We start from the raw sequence: 22,834 nt of genomic DNA, 5'->3' as shown, positions 1-22,834 counted from the left end.
CCTATAGATATGAGCAGTATCATGGACATAACAAAGTATACTGTTTCGCCCATGATACCTCCCATGCGTTGCCATTCCTGAGGACTCAGGTGTTATTCCTCTGTACCCTGTAAATTCACGCCATATTCCACCCTTCAAACCGAAGGATATGGAAAAAATGTTGGATGAATGGAATCAACTATAAATGTGCAGTAGTTCTTCAATGTATGTGTTGTGATTTGTAAGTATATCGATACGTACATGTATATATTTACTTGCTACAATTTTTTATTTTTTTACAGCATAATTAAATTTGCCAAATTGCCAATTCTGTTTTGCCAAAGGTTGACTGGGACAGAATGCTATATAGTATTAAGTTCGCCTTTTGTACCAGACATTTTTTTTGTAATGTGGTCAATAAAAAATAAATAAATAAATCATTATCGTGAAAGTGGAAGAATACAAGAACCAATAGAAATCTAAGTTTGACCAGTCATAATCAGGCAAATGAATTTATTGGTATCTACATATTCGTTCCCACATAAAAATAACAAAACTTTTGTACTGTCTATGCCTAACTCATTCTATCTCACGTATCATGCAGATTTATAAAAAAATGTAGAAGGAAAAGTGAATCAAGAGAAATGTCTAAGGAAAACCTATGACTCCTAAAAAGGACTAAGCGATATATGATTGTGTATTACATTTTTTATAGTTTTTTTTTATTTCCGTTCGGTAATTAGTTGTATTCATTTTGGGATGGTCGTGTGGGGGGGGGACCCTTTACCCTAAAGGCCTGAACTGTTGGAGAAAGCTAAATAAAATAATATGCAACAGGAAAAGACATCGGTCTTTTAGTTTTATTAGTAGACAAGCACACTTCAATAAACTGTCAATAATAAAAAAGAATTAATATTTTTACCATTGAGGTTATCTACTTTAACATGAACTCCCTAGTATGTAAAAATGTTTTGTGATTCCCTACCCTCCACGGTTCCTAACCTGTAAGTATTTTATATTATTACAAATATCAGATCTGTACATTTTTTATCTTTATAATTAGGTATTGGTTAAATACAATACAATAAATAAATAATATGCAATGAATACCTATAAACAAACATCGATTACGTTGCGAACCGCTTTCGTGGAAAAGTAGGTGGGCTACCTTACCCTATGTAAGGTAGTATACATAATAAATGTCTTTTAATGAACATTTTCTTAATAAGAATATATTTCAGAATGTTATTTTTTTACGGCTTCGAAATCTTCTGCGACCCGCTTGTAGAGACTCGGCGACCCCTCAGGGATCGTGCCCCACATTTTGGGAAACACTGCAATAGAATATTCGAATTAATTGCGTCATAGTCTAGACGCTCTAAAGGGTTAGTCCGTTATATAGCTCGGTTCTTACCAACGCATTTCAAAACAAGAAAGTGGAAGGAAATAGTAAAATAAATTATACCTACGTAGCAAGGATACTATTTCTCTGTAGGAAGCAAATCCTTTAGTGTTAATGTATGGGAGGTTAAATTGTAACAAGGGAGATATTTATGTACAAATGAATTCTGTTTCAATTTATAGCCTATAAATCCTATCTATTTATCTTCATAACAAGTCCTTTGCGGGGTAGACAGAAAGAAACCAGTGTCAAAGACCTCTATTTTTAAATAACATAGCTAGTTTCAATTACTTTCACATTTCGTCACATGCATTCATGCCAGTTTCGGAGACTGATTGAGTCTCTTGTTACCTTGTACTATCAGGTAACATATTATATAAATAAATAAATAAACAAAAGAAAATGAGTTACAAATAAAAAAAAGGATTACAATTGTGAACATATTTATTTTTAATTCAAATAAATAGATAGATAGATAGATATTCTTTATTGTTTCCTCCATAAACTAAATATAAATACAAACAATAACAAGAAAATATTACGCTACAAAATCAATGGGCGGTCTTATTCCTAAGATTGATTTCTTCCAGTCAACCTTTGGACAGAGAAGAGTAATTGTAAACAGTTTGACTGGAGGCACGAAACTCTGTTCGTTTTTTAAATACATATAAAGAATTGGTTTTACAGACTTAATTATCAGTGCAAGTTGTTTCAGAATCCTAATCAATACATGCCGGCATGTGGACAAAGTGGCGGTTAAAGTTTAGTGTCATGATTTTGAACATGTAACCACCGAACATATATTTTGATTACCAATGTAATTAGAGTATTACGTATGGTTTCCGCCAGATGTCGCCCATGATGCACGGTCTCCAGGAACCGTTGCCCGTTAGCACACGTCGGTGGTTAGTGATAATGAATATAAATGTTAAGATTTATACTGTACGTACAGTCAGCGACGAAAATATAAATTAATAGGATCATGTACAAAAGTTACAATTCCAACCAACGTCGTTACCTACATAATTCACTTAACAAGATTAGCGTTACAATTCGTTGAATTATTTTTTTTATACCACTAAGGTGTCAAACAAGCATACGGTCCACCTGATGCTTAGCGGTTACCGTAGCCTATGAACATCTGCAATATCAGAGGTATTAGGCGCGCTTGCGAAGGAGGCGCGTTGCCGAACCTGAAGAAAACTTTTTACCCCCCTTTTGAAGAACCCCATGTTCATTCCATAACCTGAATATAGTTAACATTATAAATTAACTGAATTGTCTTATTATTATTGTTTCAACCGTTAATTGTCCACTGCTGAACATAAGCCTTCCCCGTAAGGGGAGTTTTGTCAGTAGTTGCCACGCTTAGCAGGCGGATTGGTAACCGCAGTTAGGCTTTTAGAGATGTTTTAAAAGGAACGCTGCTGCCCATCCCTCGCCTTCTCTTATGACACCCACGGGAAAGGAAGGGGTGGCCCATTCTATGCCGGGATCACACGGCTACTTATTAACTTTCCTAATTAACTGAATATATATGACAATTTGTAGGTAATTTTTTTTTAACTTAGAATGGCAAACAAGCTGACGGCCCACCTGATGGAAAGTGGTAACCGCCGCCTATAGACATGAGCAGTACCATGGACATAACAGTACACACACATACTGTTTCGCCCATGATACCCCCATGCGTTGCCATTCCTGAGGACTCAGGTGTTATTCTTCTGTACTCTGTAAATTCACGCCATATCCCACCCTTCAAACCGAAACACAGCCATGCAAACACAACTGCTTCACGGTAGAAACACAAATGGGACAGAGGTACTCAAGCAATCGACTTTTGTACAAAGTCTCTCTCTGGTAAATGTAGTACTATCAATGTTTTAAAAACCATAATGTGTTCATAGAATTTTGCTGCTGACCGTACCTAAGTACCCATGTTAGGCCGTCATTTCGCGCTGTAGTATGATGATACCGCGTTCACGATGATAATGTTGATTTATGTTATGTTTTTTAATATAATTCATTTTTAAAATTTCTCTTTATTCACACCTGAAATCCTTATATATAATTTAGGACTCTATTACATAAAAAGAGAGAATAAAAGATAATATTTACACCTACTAGATTCACCTGCATAATAATATTTTATTTATCGTTAATTAAATAAAAAAAAATGTTTTTTCTGAAAAAATAGCTATCTATAAGAGTTAGTTGTAACTCATCAGTTTGTTTGTTGTTCTATGTTTAAAAAAATTAATAAAGAGAAACCAGAGGGAGACTCTGGTTACTCTTCACAAGTGTTACAGTGTACAAAAGTCGATTGCTTGGGTACCTCTGTCCCATAAGTGTTTCAACCGTGAAGCAGTTGTGTTTGCATGGCTGTGTTTCGGTTTGAAGGGTGGGATATGGCGTGAATTTACTGGATACAGAGGAATAACATCTGAGTCCTCAGGAATGGCAACGCATGGGGGTATCATGGACGAAACAGTATACTCTGTTATGTCCATGGTACTGCTCATGTCTATAGGCGACGGTTATCACTTTCCATCAGGTGAGCCGTCAGCTTGTTTGTCATTTTAAGTTGTATAAAAAAAAAAACTGTGCTCATGAGTAAGGGCTCACCTCTGAAGTACAGAAAATATTATATACCTAATATTATTCTGGTACTCGTGTGTTTGACGTAGTGGTTGCTGTGTGGTTCTGGCAAAGAATGGGCCACTTCTTCCTTTCTCGTGAGTACCATAAGAGGTGATTTAAAGAAACTTAATAGTCGAAGGATAGACAGCACCGTCTCTCTTAAAACATCCATAAAAGCCTAATTGCGGTTGCCAACATGCCTTCAAAGCGTGACTACTATTGGCAAAACTCTCCCTTATCAGGAAGTTCAGCAGTGGACAGTTAAAGGCTGATAGTGTCCTATCAGCCTTTAACTGTCCACTGATGAACTTGGATAGAATATTAGTACCCGAAATTAATAAGTTAATAAATTGCTGAAATTTAATTATTAAACTATTTATTAATTAATTTTACAATATGAATATAAATAATTATAAACTACAGAATATATTAAATAACTATATAATACTAATAACAATTACGATATGAATAGATACACACCAATACTTAAATAATGAATAATAATAATAAGAAAATACGTAGCTATCGTGATACAATTTCAATGACTGGATAATATTGTAACAGATCCTTAGACTATTTCTAAAGTGAAAAAAGTGTTGTCTTCCTTTGTGTGATTGATGAAGTGATTCCTTTATACTCCTAACTTCTATGTTTATTTTTTCTTATAATTTCTACAGCTACAGATTTTTAATAGATTCGAACTCTTTTTAATTATTAAATAATTAAATACAGATACATCAGGATATATTGTGTGCGTAATTATATATAACATCAATAAAAAACTATTCTGTCAGCTTATTTGCATAAAAATGCTAAAACAATGATATTTATTATTAAACTTTCTTGTTTTATTATTTGTCAGTTTAACGAACACTTAAACTTATTTCAACAAAGAAAAGTCCCATTTACGCAACGGCAAGTGAACTAGATAGTATATTCACCTAGAATCTTCTAGAATATGGAGGTTTGTGTTTGCTGTAATCAAAACGCTCGGCTGTCGTATGAATCTGTGAGAGGCTATGAATAGTTGGCGGCGTGGAATGTGCTCGCTCGCTTTGGATTCACATGAAATACCTATTTCTTCGGTAGGGTTGTCTGTGTACCTAATTTTTGCTTCACGAAGTGACATTAAAGGGCAAATTTCCACTGACAGCAAACACTGTTAGAGTATTTTGCAAATGATTGCTAATTGCAAAAAATAATATAGTATTTCGAACCACGGTTGCTTCCTAATCGCTAAGTACGGGAGGGGGAGAAAGAGATTGTTAGTAATGGAGACTGAGATACCCATTGCTAGCAATAACCAATTACTAACCAGGTCGACCTCCTCGCTGTTCTCCCTGGAAACTATCATGGTTAATTCCTGATGAATTCATCATGATGGGTTAACTGTCCTGTTTTCATTCTCATCTATCACCCTTCACTGGTGCTCAGCGTATCTCGTTAGCGCAGGCGGGGTTACCATACCATTTTCACCCATCAAAAAAAAGAACGCTAAGTGCGTTAAATTTACTTTTCTTCGGCAAACAACCTCTTTGCCATCAAATGATCGAATTCATTAATAATAAGTAGTAATTAGTTCCTAATTTGCTGTGTCCAATGATTGCGTCATCAACAACATTCGCTCGCTAATTGCTTTTGGGTGATACGAATCATATCAAAAATGAAGACTGACTGCAAATATCGTGCAATTCTCGATAATTGCAAATTACGAGATACGTAATTTGTTCTCCAATTATTCTCCTTCCATTTTTTTGATGTAACGTCAATTTAACTAACGAACACGTTTACTTATTCTTCTACAAGCTTTTTGTCTTACGTACAGTTTTATTATTGTGAACATTGTTAGAAACAATTCCTTTTACCTGATCTTTAATACTTATGTATATATAAATGTATTGTAACCTATTCAGATTTGTTGTGTCCAATGTCTTAGCGCTAATTTAATAATGGATTCAGAAATGAGAATTTATTTAAGTAGTTTTTGTTTTAATGGTATTATTAATTGATATTGTATTATTCATATAATCATTATATATCCATTTCTAAACATAGAATTTTGTCAGTAGTTGCTATGCTTGGCAGGCGAGTTGGCAACTACAGTTAGGCTTCGGTGATGTTTTAAGAGGGACACTGCTGTCCATTCTTTGACCATTAAATTACCTTAGTCGCTAATTATGATGCCGACACTCACGGGAAAGGAAGGCGTGGCCCATTCTATGCCGGGACCACACGGTAATTATTCATATAGTACTTTTTTATCTTGCTCGTGTGAATTAAGATAAAAAGTAGTGTATGCGGTAATTCAACATGGTGTATCAACCGTTTTCACGTTATTAAATAAAATAAAAAACAAAAATTACAAACTTACACATTAATAATATTAATAATATACCAAGTGTCAACCCTACACTCGGGTACCTTATTGACCTGTCGCGCGCTGACGTTACAAATACGGGTTGACTTGAAATGGTTTGATTGGCACGCAAGTCAAATATTGGTTCGTTATGCCATTTGTCACGTCGTGGCTCCGGCCAAATCAAATAGAACGAATAATATATCGGTCTGCTGAGTAAACATTAATGGGTCTTGGGGATTAATTAATGCTGAGCACAGGGCCGGCCCCGATACCTTTTGTAAGTGATTTTTTAACACTGATTCTACTATGAAATTTAATTCTCAAATTTTAGACACGTAGATGCAGTGTGATGCTTTATTAATTATAAACTGTATTAATAAGTGTGTGAGAAACTAAAACTGTATTATTTACTTACCATTTGTGATTTGTGCCTTTAAACACTTTTATATAAAATGATGGAGATACTCGTAAAAAACGAAAATATTAAAAAATCAAGAACATAAGAACCTTAGTGAGCGCATTTGTTTTCTGACCTTCGATCAATAATACCAACTACATAGAGCTTATGGAATTATCTGAATTTTAAATAGAAAAGTTTCTATTTTTATATTTTAATATCTAATATTTGATGTATAAAAATTTCAATTTTAAACAACTAAAATGGGGAAGGGAGAAAGGATTATTAGTAATGTAGATTACCAGTCCCATTGCTAGCAATACACCCTGTCAGATCGACCTCCACGTGGTCCTCTCTGGAAACCAACGTGCTGAATTCCAGGTGTATTCATTACGATGGGCTAACTGACCTGCCTTTTCATTCTCACTTATCATCCTTCACTGGTGCCCCGCCAGCCTATATTGTTATCGCAGTGAGGTTGACCATTCCATTGAATTGCAAACCCCCGGATTTAGGGCAAATATGCACAGAATTTAGCTATTTTTTTTTTATTGATGATAATGATCATCCATAAAAAAAATCTGCTAAATTCTGTGCGTATTTGCCCTAAATCCGACACTGGTTTCACTTGATAAAAGTCAATTAAGTGTGAGCTCGGATTTAGTACAAAAGCAGTTACAGGCATTAGTTTAACCTGCATTTATTTCGTATTAATTGCAGATTCGTTCGTTTTTGTTGTTTAATTTTTTAAGCAAATTTATTACTTGTAATTGTTGAAACTAGTTTTCTTAAAGGGTGAGAATGAAATGATAACCCCGCCTGCGCTATCGGCATATACTGGTCGGGCACCAATAAGAGAGATAAGAATTAAAGTCCTTCGTCACTCGTGAGCCAACTGAGCAGCTTTCATTTCCACTAGAATCAACCACGATGCTTTCCACGAGAACCGTATGGAGGTCTACCTGATTACTTGCCCTATTGCTATCAATATATCCCATATATATATATATATATATATATATATATATATATATATATATATATATATATATATATATATATATATATATATATATATATATATATATGTCCATGGTAGTGTTCATGTCTATAAGCGATGGTTACCACTTTCCATCAGGTGGGCTGTCAGCTTGTTTACCATTCTTAGTTGTATAAAAAAATACTTTTAATTTTTTTTTTGTATTCATTTTTTTAATAATATTACATACCTAACTTAGTTAGTAGAAAAGTTGAAGAAGCAAATCTTATTGAAAAATATTAAACATTTTATTATGTAAATTATTCTTTGAAACAATAATGTTTTAATAAATGAAATAAGTTAAATACTTGTAAGCAGCTAAACTTAAATAAAGTTATATTATGTTTTGGCGGTAACTACATTACAATAACGGGAAGAAACTTTTCAATAGGTAGAAAGTTCTGTTAGATCGATTGTATAAATGAGATTATAAAATTGTTAGCTTGGAAACTTTAACCGGCTGAAGTTGAAATAATATAAAACCTTCCCTCTGGGCATATTTTTTGGCGATCAAAGCCACTTTCTTTTGATCTTTCATAAAATACAATTCAAAGATTCAAGCAATAGCAGCCTTAAATAGATATTTGAAGCATCTACGGAATATATTTTTGTAATATTTTCGATAAAAATGAAAATGATTAAATTTTTACGTTTTTTTTTTCAGAGTTTATACATGTTTTTTTTTATTCCATTATTACTTTTAAATGCTTTAACCGATTTGAATGTATGAGATATCATTAGAGACCTTACATTATCCCAAATGATATTTACTCTAATTTTTTTTTTTTTTAATTAATTCGTTATTAGCAGTGCAATAGAGATTTTTTTTAATTTGCGATGCAAAATATAGTTGTTACAATAACATATTATAAGGAGGAAACAACAAATCGGTAAAATTTTAACTATTGATTTGGTGTTTCATTTGGACTGATTAATTATGTATTATTATTATTAATTATGTATGTATTCATACAATTTAGTTTGAATAATTAAATAGATCCGGCTTCGCACGGGTAGATTCTATATTCTCAAATAATAAAAGCCTATGTTAGTCGTTGATAATGTAGCTTTGTATTAGTAAATGCATTTGTATTTATATGAATGTATTTTTAAAATCAATTGAGTAGTTTTTGAGTGTTCTATTTTTTTTAATGGACCTTAATGCAATGGTACTCCGCGCTATAGATATAAACTGGTGGGGTACCAGTGAGAGATGATAGGTGAGGATGAAGTCAGATTCGTTGGCCTAACGCGACTAATTTGACAATAATTAATCACGATGGTTTCTAGGGAAAACCGCGTAGAGGTCGACCTAAAAGGGTATATTGCTAGCAATAGATATTAAAGTCCCCATTACTAACAATCCCTTTTCCCCCGAGTTTTTCCATTATAAACGGTTGATATTATTTAAATTAATATGCATAAGTTAGTCTCTCGTTTGACTAAAGACTTATAAAGAATGATTGAATGTATTGAACTCAACAGTAGTTATAAACCTAAATACTTTGTAATGTTGTCTGTTATCAATTAAGCAAAATGATTAATTATTATTAAAAATTTACTACATAGGCATATATCATACTAACTTACTACTTTTAGCTATATTATATATATACTAGTATTTTTATCCGTATAGGTACGCAGGCAAATCCGCCATTTGCAGCTACATCCTAATTATGTTAACAATGTTTATTGATTTGTAGTCATTGCAGTGTGTCTTCGTTTTCTACAGATCTCTATCAGACTTTTTTTATACAACTTAGAATGGCAAACAAGCTGACTGATGGAAAGTGGTAACTCGTATCTCAAAGTTTTATCTATTTTCCCCATGGCACTTCGATTTACGAATTTAATTCCTTACTTAACCTTGCTCGTATCTCAAAGCTATTTTCCCTATTTATTGAAATTAATTGAAATGCCATTAATTTGTATTCCCAAAAAATCACCTCAGTTGTTTTTGTTAAGTGTAAGTCTGAGGTGGAAGAAACTGTTAGACACCAACATTCACACCGCATGTTGGGACTGTGTACAGCGGTGTAGTGTGCGTGTGTGATTCCTTATATCCTAAATCTTGCTCGTTATCTCAAAGGAAAATATCGGTTGCTCGGCAGTATAATTCTACACAACTTTTCCGGTGTCGTCACGTTAATGTTGCCATATTTATTTATTTACAGAAAATATTTTCTTTTGACAGTGTCGTGCCCAGCGCCTCTCAAGAACCGTGATTTCGTACTGCAACGCTCGTGGTTGGACACAGGAGACGAGAAGATGATCCTAAATCACTCGGTCTACCACAAAGACTTTCCGCCGAGGAAGGGGTTCGTCAGGTAAACTTTTTGTTGGAAGTTTAAATATATATTGTATATATGTATATAGTATATAAGTATATATGTATAATAATAATCAGATCATTGGGCTGATTCTCAAGCTACCTGTATTATGAGGAACCAGGCAAAAACATCTAGATGCACAAATCGGTCCGACCAGGAATTAAATCCGGGATATCTTATCTTTTCTTACTAATATAATAAAATTGTAACTAAACAATGTCTGTACAGCGGAATATTAAGAAAAAAATTATTTAAAGAGTCTTTATAAAAGCTATAGAGGCCAAAATAATATTTTTTAGATATTTTATCTGTCAGCATGTTTTTTCCGGCTTTAGCAAAAAGTACTGCATGAAATTGAATGCGGTTTTTACAGTTCCATTCTTGAAAATTTAACTTAAAAATTGGTTGTCAATACAACGATACAATTATTTTGATACACCATCTAGAAGTGACCTATTTCATTGATTTTCCTAGTACTGAAATCCACGCTTACCAAGTAGCTAGGTGAGTCGAAGTAAAAAATATTTATATATATTAGTAAGGTTATATATTTTTAGTAATATACTAATTACTAATGAGGTCGTTTGTATATGAAAAGTACAAAGATTAGAAAAGTATCATAGCCTATTATGTAAAATTCTTTGTTTTGTAAGAATTTTATCCAGGCTGTTTTATGATACTTCTAAAGTGACGATGAAGTCACGTCATGAATTAGAAACTACGATTTCCAAGGGGAGCCACGTGGAAGTCGACCTGACAGGATACGACACTGGCATTGGGGCGCTAGATCCCATTACAAAAAAAATCTCTTTCTCTCTGAGGTGCATGCTCATTGCATTCCTTTTCATTTCGTTTACCATCCGTAAGAAACTTGACGTAAAGTTAAATTTATTTTTAGCACCTGGCATGGCACAGCTACAAATAGATTTTCAGGAATAAATTGAATCAAAGCTAATTCTTTAGTGAGAAATGACACACGTAGGTGTATGGTGTAGCGTCCCCCTGTTTGCTGACCACTTTATGATTAGATAACAGTGTTACGCGCGTCAACCCGTGACGGCCTTCGCTCGTGCCATCACTACTCAACTTTTAGGGTTCACTGGTCAGGAGATGGAAGTCTTTTTACTCGGATATCAAACAAATAAGCTTTATTTGTTTTGTTAAGTAATATTTTTTGGGTGTGGTATGTTTGGATTATCCGCGTAAAGCGTAAACAGCTCAGCTTGACTGCGGGCTTTGGTTTCTAAGATCGAATTATCGTATTTCAAATTAGTTTCATAAGGGTGTTAGTCGTTAATGCACGAACTTTTTAACGATGAATGAATTTTATACATAGTATGTTTAAATCATTATCATCTTCCTACCGTTATTCTAATTATTATTTGGAGTCGACGTAATATGTTTTTATCCATATTACAAAGAGATTTGGCTTATAGTTTTACGACCGGCCACGTGCTTGACATCAACCCTCTCTGGGAATACCCAACCAGGTCAACCTCCTCGCGGTTCTCCCTGGAAACTATCATGGTTAATTCCTGATGAATTCATCATGATGGGCTAACTGGCCTGTTTTCATTCTCATCTATCACCCTTCACTGGTGCTCCGCCAGCGTATCCCGTTAGCGCAGGCGGGGTTACCATATCATTTTCACCCATCAAAAAACCCTCTCTGGGAATGCATTTGTTGGTGGTTTCCGTCACCTACGATATGAAAGAAAAAAGGAAGGAAACGTTGGAAATGCGTAAAGGAAATTGGTAAATAAGAGAAATAAGGGACTTATGTGGGAAAGGAAAGCGGGGAACACTGCAGTTGCGGAAACGACTAGGACACTGCACCGGTTCGGGAGGCCGTCGCATATCCGTATTATTGGACAGTCAGACAGATTTCTAAAGAAGGGCGCTCCTGACTCTACATAGTATATTTAAATAAATATACATAATGCTAATCGAGAAATTGTTGAACAGTTAACTTTCTTACGAATTCTTCTTAAAACTAAAAGAACTTGTAAGTCTATTTTAATAAAAAATATTTCATTTGAATTTGATTATATCAATTGCTTCGGGCTTCAGAGTACCTGTTGCTATGTAAAGTCGTCATCTGACAAACCACGTTAGATGCCTTCGTGTATAAACGGTCTTCGTGTATAAACTAAAGTGATTTTAAAACACTTGATATCAGAAAACGCCTCCCTCACACGATTTGTGATTGTAAATAATAGTATAGTGTAGTGTAATGGGTTGATGTTTAATGAATGGGGAAACAATAAAGATATTGTGGAAATGTTACATGATACATTTCTACTTTTTAATTTGGAGAGACAAGGAGAGTTTTTGAGTTTGTTCGCTTAATACTTTATTATCTTATCTACCGTAGGTATATGTTTTACGTGTATATGTTAGCCGATATCTTTATAAACCAATGTGATGATGCTTTTTAATATTGAGGATTGACTACACTGTTGTCTTGAAAAGAGTGCTTTCAGCAACAAGATCGCCTTAATGTACTTATACAACTGTATCCTTATATTTATTGTCTTGGTTATTTCCTATATTGTATAATGTCTCAGAAAATTATTGATACCCATTAATCCATCTCTTTGCGTGTCTAGAGAAAGTAAATAAAACATTTATTGAGAAATCAGGTCAGGATACGATAGAGCTGATATACCTGAAGAAGGTAAAAGCCCTTAAAATAAAAAAAAAATATATACTCATTCATCGATTAAATGTCCCGTGTTTATTCTTTATAAATTTTTAATTGCTCAACGAAAAAAAATCACTACTACCTCTATGGTAGCAATGTTTTTTTTTTCTTCGTGCAATGTCACTTGTTTCTAAATTACGTTATTGAATACTTAATATCATCTTTATTACAAGGCAAAATTTGGAGAAATTATTTCGAGCACCAAACTTATTCTTCGACATATAATACTTTGTTTTATCATTTCATTTTTTATTCGCAGTCACTATGATACATAGCAAAAAATCTCATTTCCGTACGAGCCCGATTTTGGATAAGAAACGAGCTGAGTATTACGGTAAATATTGTTTCGAGATTGTTTTAAACAATATCGAGATTAGATGGCTGTATCCACAAGATGATTAAACATTATGTAAGGTTAAAAAATTGCTTTCATTAGAGCTTTTGATCTTATTTCAAAATTTAATACAAACAATTGCTATAATCTTTTTTTTTATTATTTTGTATTTTATTCTTCTGGAACTGAATTTCAAGAGTTTTCTTAGGTATTTAACACATAGTATTTAGGCCAGATCCCCATTATAGTGCCATTCTCGGTATGGGCAGTACAAGAAGTTCAAGATTTACCGAAACAGAACTAAGGGTCAACCATGAAGTGTTGGAAATTTTGGAGCCAAACGAAACATAAATTTGATGTTAAAGTTACATAATACATACCGTTTAAAAATATAAAAATATATTTTCTTTGTATTTTTATCGTAGAATTTATGACGAACAAAATGTTAAGCTTAATTTACTGGACTGATTTCGGTATGAACAAAGACACGAAATTTAGTTTGAAAATGCGGTATCTCATTTCATGGTCACTGGATTGTAACGGGAATACACACGTTAGCGTCTATTCGGAGACGCCATTTCTCTATCTTTAAATTTAAAATATAATTTGATATTACAGCGGAATTTTTATTACAAGGACGAATATATGAAATAATTTTCTAATAGATTTAAGTCATTTTTTTTATTTAATTAATGGTTGCCAATAAACCAGTAATTTCACAAAATTATCAAATACTCTCTTCAGTTAAGAGACCAAAGTGGCACCTCGAAATTGACCCATTGTTTCTTACGGAATAATATTTTACCAGACCAAGAGCGCAGCGATAGCGGACCAAGAGCGACACTATTGTGTACATCCGCCCTTAAAGTACATGTAACAGGTGTTAAGGGAGCGTTTTGTCTTTTATTTTTTAAGCAACTTCAAAAAGGATTTTTAATTTAATGCTCTTTATGTTACGTTACATTTTAGTTAATTTTAAACGAATTAATTATTTTTGCAAACCAGTGAGTTTTACCACTTTTTTTATGGGCAAGAATGTAATGGTAACCCCGTCTGCGTCGTTGGAGGGCTTCAGTGAGAGACGATAGGTGAGGATGAAAACGGGTCAATTGCCTCACCTTGACGAATCGGGGGTTGTTAGACCCCATTATTTACAATCTCCCGGTTTTATTTTGTTGGCCCCATGTTTTACCATGACTGAAGTTGTAATTATAAACTTTTAATGATAGAACTTATTTTTTTTTTATGGGATAATTTTACTGAGTGTACACGTAACTTTATCATTATTTAATCAAGATAAAAAATCGCTTTTGTTTATTTCGATAAAAATTGACTGTAAGAGATCCCTTTATGGGATAAGTTCGCCATTGTATATTAAATCTTGTAATGTATTCAGTATGAATTATGTTCAATAAACATTTTACAATACAATACAATAATATATAGGAAACAAAGTAACAGGTAGATATTCCCTTATCTCCGGAACCCACAGTATCGAGCAAAAACTGACATACCATTTTATCTTTTACTAACCACATCTCGCTTATTTGTGTCAAGTGGAGTCTTATGACGTCCGCGGAACGTTATTAATCTTAGAGCTTGTTGCGTTTACAGCGGAGGAGATAAGCTAATCGTCTTAGGCCGGAAAAGTGCTTTCCTTTAGAATTTGGCGCCTCGCATACCGCGATAAATAGCTTACAGTCTCAGAGTTTACAGGTAGATAAGGGCTTAAGTAGATAAGATATTTAAAACGAAAGAGAATTATGTTTAAATTAAAAATGTGTATTAGAAATTATGGAATATGGTATATATTGCATTCATAAATAAAAATTATTTATAATGATTAAAGACTAAGGTATTATGCCTCTGTACCCTATAATTTCATTGCTACATCAAGTGGAATATGAAGGGTGCTTCAAACCAAAACACAGCCATGCAAACACAAGTATTGAAACACGAATGGGACAGAGGTACTCAAGAAAAGGACTTTTGTACAAAGTCTCCCTCTGATTAATAATTTAGTTCAGAGTTTTTAACTTTCATAAGTAAATAAAGAAGTATAAAAATACAATAAGTTGAAGACAGTATAATAAAGTGCCGGCCAATATCGGCCTAGTCCTATGCAATTTACAACTGCAATCTACCGTTGTCTTTATCTATCAGTTTTTACAGCGCTCTCTATAACGAGTAAAGAATTTAATTGAAATGCTATAAAGTGGTTGATGTTTCAATGAAAATTGTTGACGCGTTTAAGTATAAATTTCGATTTATTGAGCAAATCAATTGGATATCAGTAGACAGTGTCTTATGATCGGGTTAATTTAAAGTTTGTTTACGTATTTTTTTTATATCACAAATGTGACAAGCATACAGCTCGTTTAATGGTAAACGGTTACTGTAGCTTATGGACGCTTGCAACAATAGGGGTGCCACATGCGCGTTGAAGAAATCTTAATATACCCTTTTTGAAGAACCCTATTCATTAATTTAAATTAAAACGGATCATAGTAACCAAACTTCCCGAAAAGGTTTGATTGTTGACCTACATACAAAAATTGGAGCAAACAAGACAATTCATGGAATTTCTTATGATATACGAATATTAATTTTTTGAACACAAAGGCATTGGGCTTGAGAAAAATCATGAATATAAAATACTTTGGAGATGAATCTAAGTAATTAATGTGCGGTCAATTAGTAAATATTTAACCCTTGTCTGTTTAGGTCCTGGCATAGAATAGGCCATCTCTTCCTTTCCCGTGAGTGTCGTAAGAGGCAACTATAGAGAACTTATGGTGGAGGGATTGGCAGCAGCGTCCCTCTTAAAACATTAGTCAAAAGCCAAAATGCGGTTGCCAACCCGCCTGCCAAGCATGGCAACTACTGGCCAAACCACCCTTATGGGGGAGGCTTTGTTCAGCAATGGACAGTTAACGGCTGATACTCGTACAATAACATACAACAAGCAAATATCAAATGCATATAATCGATACAAAATAATTCTATATTAATTTATTAACCTCTTCAGTTATACAGTAAATTGAAACAACAAAAATACAATTTATATCATGTACTTACTATATGCTAACAAATCGTGAACAATTTTGTAAGTTATTTTAGTGAAAATCTTCTTGGATTTATATTCTAGGTTTTGATCTGTATTCTCAATTTTTTTTTATACAACTTAGAGTGGCAAACAAGCTTACGGCCCACCTGATGGAAAGTGGTAACTGTCGCCTATAGACATGAGCAGTACCATGGACATAATAGAGTATATTGTTTCGCCCATGATACCCCCCATGCGTTGCCATTCCTGAGTACTAAGATATTATTCCTCTGTACCCAGTAAATTCACGCTATATCCCTTCAAACCGAAACACAGCCATGCAAACACAACTGCTTCACGGTTGAAACACGAATGGGACAGAGGTACCCAAGCAATCGACTTTTGTACAAAGTCTCCCTCTGGTGTTCTTTTGTTTTTCTTTTGTTCTAAATCCATCGTAACATATTTTTGATCTCACAAGAGGTGTGTCCAAGAATCGGTACAAGGCAAATTTTCTCGGGGTAGATCACCAACGCGATGGACTGATCCCATCAAAACGGCTACACAGCAGCCTATTGTGGAATGCTCTCACTCGGCTGTGAGCAGAAGAAGATGGAGACGCATTGCGAAGACATCAATCGCGAAGGAGATTAAGATAATGAATCATCATAAAAACCATGACCACTCTGTCGAGAGTGTACGACTTAAGAGAGAGAGAGAGAGGTGTAAAAGTGTGTGAATGTTTGTTATTGAATCATAAAGTTTTAAATATTTTTTTACTTAAACCGCTAAAATGTATTGAATTGAAATTATCAACGTATCTTAACATATATACAATTATTAAGAAATAATACAAAGTATTCAGTGTTTTCAAGAAAGCTTTGTGTAGAACAACTTACTAAGTGACGACTTTATAATGATATTAGAATGAAAAGGCAGATACTGATCTCTCAGATCTCGTTTATTCCTGATCAGATATCTTCAATTTAGTGTGATATTAAAAGAATCCCGTTTCTTCCAAATCCTTCGTATCGTATTTTATTTTAAAATACTTGGAAGTAAGTCTTTTCAAATATTTTTTTTTCCATTTAAAACAATAGATTCACAACAGATTAGGTACGTAATAAAATAGCGTTTGAAGAAAACATTTTTTCCGAAATCGGATTTTGTGACGTGATCTTAAAGTAAAATAGCTGAAACAAAGAAAGGTTTTTTATTAATTGATTTTGTCAATAGAAAATATAAATAACATTGTCTGTTTATGTTTAAATGATTATCTTTAATAACAGGTATGAAGATTATTTACTTAAAAAAAATATGGAAATATAGGCACGTGTGACAGATATTATTCTATTTATTTAAATAAAAAAAAAAATCTGTTTAATAATTAAATGTAATAAGTCTTTGAAATCGGTTTAAAGACTGAAAACAACATCTCACTGCCACGGATAAGCGGACAAGGGTTTTCTGCCAGGTCACACAAAGGATGATAGATGGTCTTGGGACTTCGACTAATTCAAATGAGTATTTGAGGAACAATATAAAGGAAATTAGGTTTACTATGCGTTTTTTATCGCAAAGTAATTTGTAACTAAGCAACTTACACCCAAGTATTATGTAAGGAAATTGTTAATATTTCATAACCGAGTAAGTAACTAATGAATTGTGGTATACAGATTTTATAACATACTTTCATCCTCTTTTAGTAAGCATGGACCATGGTAATAATTTCTATGTTTATTATATCTGTGAATTCATAACTTTCTTAAGAAATAATATATACACACATTCATACTTTATATATATATATATATATATATATATATATATATATATATATATATATATATATATATATATATATATATATATATATATGTATATGTATATGTATATATATATACATATACATACATACATACATATTGTTAAGTCTGCAATGTCACTTACTTAGTCCAAGTATTTTGAGCCGTTCTCCCTTCCTATTACTTTAAATATCGTTCTAGCGAATTGAATTAAATACAATCTGCTGCTTATTAACTTCCAACAAAAGATTTAACTGTGAATTTATATACTAAATTCACAATTAAATCTTTTGTTGTTAAATTTAGTACATTTTGTAAGAAGATACATAATGGTTTGCGGTATTTTATTGTCGTAAGTACAATTTAGAAAATCAATTAATTTAATCTTTAAATCAGTTGTCTTAGCTTTCGCTCAGTATGGTGTAGTCGTGTCACATGTCGTGAAATAATAATAAAAAAAATACACTCGAATTAACAATTTATTAGTCTTGTCAGGTAACATCAGTGCACAGAATTTCCAAGATTACTTGGACCGTTATTAGTAATATTCCTTCTAGCTTATATCTACAAAGAAAAAGTTGATGTCATTTAATAGGAAGTCAATTTTGTTTATAAAGTAATAAGATAGATATTATGAGACTACAAGACGTATGTATGGCACTAGGTTTTGCCCGTTACTTTGTGCTTGTGGATTTTTAAAGAAGGAAAACCAATGAAATGAACAACTTCTAGATAATGTATATCGTAGAGTGAAACATACTCCAGATTTAAAGTTAGATCTAAGTGCTATAGTTTTACAATACGTGTAAACCTTGAATCACTGTACCTATTGATGAAAATCGCATTAAAGTCCGTTGCGTACTTTAAAAGATTGAAACATTCAGATGGCGGGAAGCGACTTTGTTTTACGCTATGTACCTACTCGTAAAGATGTACTATTAGTGCTTCGCTTTAAAAGAATGCTAACGATTTCAGTTTCAACGTGTAGGTATCGAATTAATACTTACCTAAACCAATATTTTTATACTTTAAAGACTAGGTTATAGCAACGAAATAACAGAGTCTTGAGAGGTGTAATATCCTAGTCCTCCGGAATGAGAATATACGTTGTTCCAAATTTAAATTCAAATATTTTTAATTTAAATATGCTTGTTTAGAACTTAGGTTTACAAGCATTTTTAAATTATATTTTTTTTAAATCTACCGTAAGTTGTTCAAAAAGAAGGTTGAGTTTCTCGAACCTTCGGATTTTTATACCGATTGTGTTATATAATTTTGTTTAATATGTCGACAGGGCATTGTCTCTTTTAACTGGTTTCGTGGTGCGTACACGGGCCAGCGGTGGGAGCTGGCTGGGCTATGTCTCTCGGTCGGACCCACGGGGGGCGTTGCCAGCATGGTTGGTTAACAGGTGAGGAATTTTTTAAACGATTATAATACTAAGTGTCGCCTATATACATCAACAGCACCATTGACACATAGTGTACCGAGACATCCAGTAATCTTTCTGTTTGTATCCCATCTTTGGAGAAGAAAAGTTTTAGAGTGGTGACCCCGCACAGGCAGATGCAGTGTAGAACGACCCCCTCCCCTTCCACTAGATGGAGCGGGGAGGAGATGAATCCACGACTTTTAATGATATCGGTTCCTTCCTTATAGCAGTCTATTGGGGAGGCATATTTTCCACAATGAACAAGTGTTATTTTCCAAAATGAAGTTAACAGTTGATATGATAAGAACAATCCTGAGTCATCTGCATCCACTGACTTCCTGCAATGTATTTGAGGTCGTCATTCCATCTAGTGGGGGTAGCTCTACACTGCGTTGGTCCGTACGGGTTTGCCACTCAAGAATTTTCTTCTACATCGGTTATCGGTTCTTCGAGCTATGTGACCAGCCCATTGCCACTTCAGCTTGCATATCCTTCAGGCTATGGCGGTTACTTTGGTTCTTTTGCAGATGTCCCCGTTTTGAATTCTATTTATTTATTTATAATTTTGTACACATTAAAATATGTCTACAGGGCAGACTTAATGCCTGATGGCATTCTCTACCAGTCAACCGTTACGCTAAACAGTAAGAGTAAATGAGGGTGCATTGATTTAACAAAACAATTTATAAATGAAATAAATAATTTACAAGACAACAATATTAATACATTTTAATAACATTCAAACATATAAAATAATACACTTACAAAAATTATACATACGTAAATCACATCCAATACAATACATATATAAATAATTATACATAATACATATTAATATAATAATTATATAAGTCAAGACTAATTATTTATTTATTTATTACATCCACTGCGTGAGCCTTACAGTCTTCCAATACGCTCACCCAGGAAAGCATTAGTATAATAACATATAAAAGAAATATTACATAAAAATAACAAATTTAATATAAAAAGATTTAAATCAAACAAAAAACATCTGAACACAAATACTCTGTGGTCACTCGACGAAACTCCAGCAAGTTGTAGGCAAATACATCCAATTGCGGATACTGGCTCAAAATATCATTGAGTAGTTTCAATGCAAGAGATAGGGAAGCTTGCTTAGCCAACTCTGTTCTTCTTAATGGAACATCGAATAAGTTATATTGTAGTACAGATTGAAGCTATTCATTGTTGCGATATTTTTAAGTAACGTTCACAAAGGGACTTTCTGATATCAATAGGCAGTCCATTCAAAGGTTGATTGGCTAACATATCTGTCACGCAAACTCCGAGTATAGAATAGAAATAAATTTAAGGCAATTAGCGACCTATAATGTCGTTTAGTTAATGCGCGACGTGTATTATGTAATAAAACGTAACTCTTGGTTATAAACATAACGTATTAAACAACATGTTAGTTTTGTATATCAACATTGTATTGGAGTTAGCTTAATAGTTTCAGACACGCTCACTCGGCGGTAGCTAATTATTTTGACGCGTTATCGTATGGTGTTCGATCGGTTATTTTATATCATAATAACTTCATATCTGTGTAAATTGGTAAAAAAGAACATAATTAAAAAAAACTATACTTATAACACGTAAATTTGTAGAGAGGTCAATTCTGTACATGAAATATATTTCCAAAATAACTATCAGGGGGTGATTAGTGATCGATACTGATGCCAAAAATGCAATTAGTAAAATTTTTGTCCGTCTGTCTGTATCTTCGTTATAAAAACAAAAACTACTAGACGGATTTTAACGAAACTTGGTACAATTATTCTTCATTCTCCTGGGCAGGTTATACTATAGTTTTCATCGCGCTTCGATCAATAGGAGCAGAGCAGTGAAGGGAAATGTTTGGGAAACGGGAAAAGTTACTCCATTTTTAAGCTTCCGTCGCGTGTGCAGCTTTAATGACCACTTTTTAAAATGTAAAAATGTTCACCTGTGCGAAGCCGGGACGAGCCGCTAGTTATAAATGTATTTAAATGATTTCTAGTAATATTCTAGTATATTTTTTTATTAAATTTAGTATGTCAAATAATTTGAGTAACTCGATCACCTGGTAGCAAGTGGAAAATTCTCAATTTTTTTGTACATATGTATGTATATATGTACACATATATACATATGTACTGGTAACAAGTCATCTATCCGTAATAACCCATTCATCATATTACGGCATGTCGTTTGGTCCCAGTATGGAATGGGCCACTTCTTTCTTTCCTGTGGGTATCGTCAGAGGCGACTTAGAGAATTTAATGGTTGAGGGATTGGCAGCAGCATCCCTCTTAAAACATAACCAATGCCTAACTACGGTTGCCATCCCATTTGCCAAACGTAGCAACTACTGGCAAAATCCTCCAAGACAGAGGCCTATGTATAGCTAACGACTGATATGATGATGAAAAACCTATTAAGATCCTATTTATTTGTTCTTTTCATATGTTCTCAACATGACTAGGGTGACAGCTCAGTTGGCTCCGCGTCTAGTGCACCAGCTCCATGCTGCAGCCCGGCGGTACCCTGGCTGGAAGGCGCTGACAGATCTACCCTACCACAAACCCTGGAGACACCCCGAGCAAGTACCCTCATACAGGATTTCACTTGCCGATGTAAGAAAACATTATAATATTTTATTGTAAGAACAACTGTATGAATGATTGATCATATTAATAGGATTTATTCGTAGTTTTGTAATATTTTCCATCAGAAAACCTAGGTATAAATACTGCTATTAATCTATGCAGAAAATTATTCTATTTCTTTTTTATTAATTATTATTACTATTTAAATTGACAGATTTCGTCATAAATTTAATACGATATTTATTTATCAAATATCAACTATCAGTTATATCAATTAATATATAAAATACGATTCATTCTATTTAAAGCGAGCAAATCTGTGATGTACATTTTCTTGTTTATTTGTAATGAATAAACAAGCAAAAAAGAAAACATTTGCTTGTTTATTTGTAATGAATAAAAACAAACAACTGATTGTAAATATTCTTTCACCTATAGAACTTAAGTTGTGTTTTATTTAAATAAAAAACTGTACGAAGCCTGGGCGCGGAGCTAGTACGATATTTATAAAACTAAGATTTGATTAAAGAACAACAAGATAAGCTTTTAACTTTCCGCAACTAAATCGCAAACGTGCACGGCATGAAAATATCGTTGAAGGAAAACCAAAAAATTACGGTGAATTATACAAACCTTCTATGTTAAGACTTTACTAGTTTTTTAACTGTAGTGTTTTTTTTTTATCGGTAATAATGAACTGGTAATTCTATCTACACTATCAGTATATGCTGGCGGGCCACCAGTGAGCAATGGTA

General features: G+C 33.5%; 1 protein-coding gene across 1 annotated transcript in view; it reads left to right on the top strand.

Annotated features, from left to right (window-relative positions):
- LOC113517663 (START domain-containing protein 10-like) overlaps nt 1–22,834 on the top strand; it is a 48,986-nt gene that overhangs the window by 22,473 nt on the left and 3,679 nt on the right. Inside the window, exons 3-5 of the mRNA XM_052892808.1 lie at nt 10,011–10,143; nt 19,330–19,446; nt 21,956–22,106. Coding sequence (XP_052748768.1) covers nt 10,011–10,143; nt 19,330–19,446; nt 21,956–22,106 — 401 coding nt within the window. The remainder of the gene's footprint in view (nt 1–10,010; nt 10,144–19,329; nt 19,447–21,955; nt 22,107–22,834) is intronic.

The sequence above is a fragment of the Galleria mellonella genome, unplaced genomic scaffold (assembly GCF_026898425.1).
Source record: "Galleria mellonella isolate WM207_F2 unplaced genomic scaffold, CSIRO_AGI_GalMel_v1 utg1674, whole genome shotgun sequence".
NCBI lineage: Eukaryota > Metazoa > Arthropoda > Insecta > Lepidoptera > Pyralidae > Galleria > Galleria mellonella.
This window is presented reverse-complemented; position numbering and strand designations above follow the sequence as displayed.